This window comes from Miscanthus floridulus, chromosome 18 (genome assembly GCF_019320115.1).
Source record: "Miscanthus floridulus cultivar M001 chromosome 18, ASM1932011v1, whole genome shotgun sequence".
Classification (NCBI taxonomy): domain Eukaryota; kingdom Viridiplantae; phylum Streptophyta; class Magnoliopsida; order Poales; family Poaceae; genus Miscanthus; species Miscanthus floridulus.
This window is the reverse complement of record NC_089597.1, coordinates 36,794,091-36,799,601: the sequence shown is the minus strand read 5'-3', so window position 1 is coordinate 36,799,601 and position 5,511 is coordinate 36,794,091. Positions and strand designations below refer to the sequence as shown.

At 38.8% G+C, this 5,511-nt stretch overlaps 1 protein-coding gene and 1 long non-coding RNA gene across 2 annotated transcripts; both read left to right on the top strand.

Annotated features, from left to right (window-relative positions):
- Nucleotides 1-551: 551 nt before the first annotated feature.
- Nucleotides 552-1,179, top strand: LOC136520784 (uncharacterized). The gene is made up of 3 exons (XR_010775372.1): nucleotides 552-723; nucleotides 821-892; nucleotides 1,048-1,179. It is a non-coding gene; the product is annotated as an uncharacterized lncRNA (long non-coding RNA).
- Nucleotides 1,180-2,854: 1,675 nt separating this feature from the next.
- Nucleotides 2,855-4,546, top strand: LOC136523069 (amino acid transporter AVT1I-like). Its single transcript, XM_066516846.1, has 3 exons — nucleotides 2,855-2,934; nucleotides 3,074-3,681; nucleotides 3,966-4,546. The coding sequence occupies exons 1-3, from the start codon at nucleotides 2,859-2,861 to the stop codon at nucleotides 4,479-4,481; spliced, it is 1,200 nt and encodes a 399-aa protein (XP_066372943.1). The 5' UTR covers nucleotides 2,855-2,858; the 3' UTR covers nucleotides 4,482-4,546.
- The last annotated feature ends 965 nt before the right edge of the window (nucleotides 4,547-5,511 follow it).

Below are 5,511 nucleotides of genomic sequence, written 5' to 3'. Positions count from 1 at the left end.
CTCAATTTACCAAAACCAAAAGTTTAGTATTCAGATGGGACAAGAGTAACTATCCCATGATCAATAATCCTGATTTGTTCTAATTGTTCCGAATTTCATTGCATGACTATAATGAATGCTTGAGCTACGTATCAGTACTCACTTTTGGGGTCTGTCTATATAAAAGAAAAATAAGTAGAAGGAAAGAGGAAAAAGATATACCTCCCTTGCATGTTTTTTTAAGATCCTACTATGTGGTCCTCCTTGACTTTTATGCTTTGAAGTTCCAGTCATGTGTTCTGTCTGGTACTCTGGTTACAGATTCAGTTACTAGCACAGCTTATAACTAACATAGATAACATATGTTTCCGACTTAATTTTGATGCAAGGTATGCCAATTTACGAATCTATTAAATTTGTATTGGACACATAATGTCAAATTAGTTCTGTGTCAAACCAAATATTCACTTAAATCTGTACCCAGATATCTTATCTTGGAGGAAACCCTGCTGCCTGCCGCTACTGCCTGCTGAAGATCCTCGTTGGTACTTCACAATGTCTATGCCCGGAGATACACGCGATGCGCTAAGCGATATCACCAACATCGTAGGTATGCTTTCAGTATAAACAGCACTTTTGTCTGAATTATGACATCTGAACTTTTGGATGTTTACACAGACACCTTTCATTCAGCGGGTTGAACGGAGATGTATCATTTTACTTTGCCAAACTCAAAGCACTCGAGTATTTGTAACTACATGTTTTCAGTCACGTTAATTCTGCAGTGAATTTTAGTCAGTGAAAATAAATTTGTGTTTCTGAATTCTGATATATTTTCAAGGGATTTATCACACAATAAGTTGGAGGGCTCAATTCCTGATGTCTTTTCACAGCTGCCATCTCTCATGGTTATGTGAGTTTTCTGATCCCTGGTGACTTTAATGTCTTAGAGTTTAGCTATAAACAATTGCTAATACTAATCTAATCATTATACACTACTGAAAATGATTTTTAGACTGGTTTATAATTTTTAGGACTACACTACTTGATTTATGGTGCCATGTACAGCTATCAACTTCACTGAGGATGGAATTCTTGACGGACATTTTGAAGAGCCGTGCAAACGAATGTTTTGACAGCTTCCCTAAAGATCTCCAAGTCATGATTAAAGACTTAGGCAGAATGTAACTTAGATGGTTAATATAAGAAATAACTTTACTATGCCTTCTTATACAAGAGTGTTTCTCGGATTGTAAACATGCACAAATACAATTGTGTAAAAGTTGAACTATGAAAAAAAAAGCATTGGTTGTTTTCATGTGGATCCCTAAGATAAAGCCGTGGCGTTAGCACGGACATTATACTAGTAAAAGAAAGTGGTTCGATTTTCAGTTTCCTATGCGTGTTCATTCCTAATTGTTGATATGATGCCACTAAAGCACAATAGGCATTGTTTTATAAGAATTGGTTTGTGATGGTGCTTCACTTATTTATTATAGAGCACCAGTGAGATTCAAGACACTATTGGTTTCATTTGTACTTTGTGCAGCTTCTTTTGTCACCCAAAAAGAGACATCACATAGTGGAGGACCCATCCAAATATTCTATATCCCAAAATTTGGGTGGCCATATATTACTTTCTGCTGTGATGGTTTGAATGTGAAGAACATTTATAGTGCCTTCATGATTCAGACTAAATATATTGATTGTTTCTGTTGACCAATTTATTTTTCTCTCCATAAGGCTGTTAGTTTTGCATGAGGATAATCGTTTGAGGTACACTTCTATTCTCTTGATACATCACACTTTTAGGTATATCATTGCTTTTTCACGTCTGTTGCTGTTGGCTGTGAAATTGTAGGTCACCAATTAAAATAAACATCAGTCCTAACCTCATGTGCTTTTTGTATGTAAATCACATGTGGATAAAGTATTACCGTCTGTTATGTGATATACCTTTTGGTTTCATTGCTTATTTGTGATCATTACTGTTAGGACAAGTACGTTTTCAACCTTTTAACTGTGCTCGTGGTTTCTTTTCGAACCCTTAAAACTAAAACCATCCATTTGCATTATTAAAACTATGAAATCTCCAATTTGCATCCATTTTAAGGCTGTTTTGTGCTGACCTGGGTACTACATATCATCGAAAACCACTGGATTTTAGGATGAAGGTTGTGTTTTAGATGGTTTTGAGAGACTGAGGTGATTAAGTGAATGGTTCACACACAATTTTGATCAAATATTATTCTTTATAATTTGGCTACTTGTTGGTAAATTTACCGCTGCCTTCGCACTATGGCCAAGTTAGAATTTTCCCTGAAGTTTTCACTTGACTGTCCTGGTGATCGCAACCCTTTGCCCCTGGTTCTGTGTAACTGGTATAGAACTCAGGCTAGCTTTGTATATTCTGATTCCAGTAAAGCGCACATATGGATATATGCTGCAATATGGTGCGCTGTGACATCACATTTTATGATGCATGCGATCATTACTGTCAAGGATGCTGGAACCATATGCAACTTCATTTGCTTTCGTGCCTTTTCTGTGGCTGCTGTATGCATTTTGCATGGGCGTCTTCACCTTTCCTTCCCTCTCGGATATGTAATCATTAGTAGTTCCTCATGCTATGATGCCAATATGTTTGACAAAAAAAAATGCATTTCACGAATCTACTTTGCCGATCTGTGTAATTCCACTTGGTGCTTCCTATTTTCTTTTATTTTTTTTCTCTTTTTGGGGATTGACATCCACTCATTGTTACACGGCACTACCACAGTGGTGACATGTGGGTCCGCTGTCCTAACCACATGCACCATACCTCTTTAAAACCCCAGCCTAATGTGCATCCTCCAGTCCAAGGCCACTAGGAGATTGTAATGGAGAACAACACTCCTCCAAAGTCTGGGACGGGTTTCTTCAAAACTTGCTTCAATGGAGTTAATGCTCTCTCAGGTTCCTAGTTTCTTCCATTCTGCCTGTCTTTTGTAAGCTTGAGATGCAGAGAAGTGATGCTATATCAGTTTTACAAATGGTTGTCCATGTGTCCTTATTGAACTAGCGAACTCTCTGTATATATTTCTTTTTTTTTCAGGGGTTGGAATATTATCTATTCCGTATGCATTGTCTCAAGGAGGATGGTTGAGCTTACTTATTTTCTTAACCATAGCAATCATCTGTTTCTATACTGGTATTCTCCTACAGAGATGTATAGACTCGAGTTCGCTTGTTAAGACCTATCCTGATATTGGTGAGCTAGCTTTTGGGCGGAAAGGGAAAATCATTGTAGCAATATTCTTGTACCTAGAGCTGTATCTTGTGGCTATTGATTTCTTGATATTAGAAGGTGACAACTTGGAGAAATTATTTCCAAATGCTAACTTCCATGCTGCTGGGCTCAAGGTTGGAAGCAAGCAAGGGTTTGTGTTGATCTTCAGTCTACTTGTTTTACCAACAACATGGCTTCGGAGCTTGAACATGCTTGCATATGTCGCCCTCGGTGGAGTCATGGCTTCTGTCATTTTAATCGCCTCTGTTCTGTGGGTTGGAACATTTGATGGGGTTGGTTTTCATAAGAAAGGTGTGCTTGTGGACTGGTCTGGTATGCCAACTGCTATGAGCTTATATGCGTTCTGCTTCAGTGGCCATGCTGTTTTTCCGATGATATACACTGGCATGAGAAACAGAAAAGCTTTCCCCACAGTAAGTAAAGCAGAAGTCCTTTCACCAGTATATTTTGTTCATTTTTCTATGGATCTAGAAAAATATAACTGTTATAAAGTACTATTTTATTAAAATTGGCATTAATCATCCCACTCTGCCCAAAAATTAAGTAATATGAAATTGGAATCTTTACACTAAGTTAGAGAAAGACATCTTGCTCACGCTGATTGTGAACTCCAGTTCGGGTATAAACTGCAATTTGTCAAACTTCCAGTTACATAAAGCTACTGTAGTGACATCATTTCTGTCTTTTACAATTTCAGGTGTTGCTCATCTGCTTCATTATCTGCACTCTTAGCTATGGTCTGACGGGTGTCATTGGATACTTGATGTTTGGGGAATCATTAAGTTCCCAGGTGACTCTGAACCTTCCATCAAACCGTTTTGCCTCCAACGTCGCGATCTACACGACGTTGATCAATCCGTTCACCAAGTTCGCGCTGCTGATCACTCCAATAGCAGAGGCTATCGAGGATAAACTTCATGTGGGCAAGAACAGGACCATCAGTATCTTCATCCGGACTGCCCTGGTCGTCAGCACAACCATCGTGGCCCTTGTCGTGCCCTTCTTTGCCTATGTCGTCGCTCTTACGGGTTCGTTTCTCAGCAGCACGGTCACCATTTTGCTACCTTGTGTTTGCTACCTGAAGATCAGCTCAAGGACCTCCAGGAATCTGAGGTTGGAGCTGGTAGTTTGCTTGGGAATTATCATGATTGGGGCGGGGGTAATTGTGGTCGGCACGTATAGCTCACTGAAACAGATTGTTCATAGCTTTTGATTTCTGAATGATGTACACGTTGAGTGGGTGTAAGGACGAATGGTATGTGGTAGCTATGATGTTACGAGCTCGCTAGCACTGATATTATGGCCTGAGAGGTACATCTATAAATATAGTAAATTAGTTTACTTAAATGCGCTAATGAAAATTCTAACAAGAAAGTAGGAAAAGTAGTTTTAATTGTTTGGCACGAAAATCAATTTCTATAAACAAGAATAAAACATAACTTGTATTTAGTACTTAAATAAAAATTGAAGTACAAGTTTAGTAGATGGAAATGCAACATTGACTTTTGGAAAATAGATGTTGTTAACTAGTGTTTTGGGAGCTCTAAAATCTAACTTGACGTTAAGATAAGCTCTTTTCGTTAAGTCGGCAAACCCTTGAATTTATGTTTAAAGTACCATTTTGGTGAACTATATTGAGTAAAATAGTTAAATAGTGCTTAAATACCTTGCTCCTACCGGTTAGTACGAAGTATGGACTAGGTCATGGTACAATTGTTAGTTGAATCCGACAAGGTTTAGACCCTTTAAAAATTATGGCAAAAGCGCTAAAGGTTGTTAGCTCTAAATAAACCTTTGAATTCCCTAAGTCTGAAATGATAATAGACAATGCTATATTGACATTTAAATTCCAACAAAAATGTCTAAACACTAACTTCATGTTTTCGCACAGTTGGTAGCATCAAAGTGAATACTTGGGTAGGGTGCAATCCCCGAGTAGGCTGGAGTTGTCGTGGTATCGCAAGAATGTCCCTAAACTCGCTAGAATGCACTGCGGTTAGGTTTTGGCGCTCCGTTCGTGAATCGGCGCCTGGCTTGATGAACCTATTTTGGCATGTCTCTATCTCTCTCGGTAGTTCATCTAAGTTTGCGTTTGATGCTCCTTGGGATAGCCTTTAGGATCCTCTTAAGCCTTGGCAAATTGGTTTGGTCTCAACCGAGCTGGGTTGATTTTGGTCGGAGCTTTAAAATTCATGCACAGCATTAGTTCGGCTGTTCGGCATTGTGGCCACGGTCACCGCGCC

Coding starts and splice junctions, on each gene's coding strand:
- LOC136523069 (XM_066516846.1), top strand. CDS start 2,859: ATGGAGAACAACACTCCTCCAAAGTCTGGGACGGGTTTCTTCAAAACT. Junction 2,935..3,073: donor TGGAGTTAATGCTCTCTCAG/GTTCCTAGTTTC, acceptor TTTTTTTTTCAG/GGGTTGGAATATTATCTATT. Junction 3,682..3,965: donor ACAGAAAAGCTTTCCCCACA/GTAAGTAAAGCA, acceptor TTACAATTTCAG/GTGTTGCTCATCTGCTTCAT.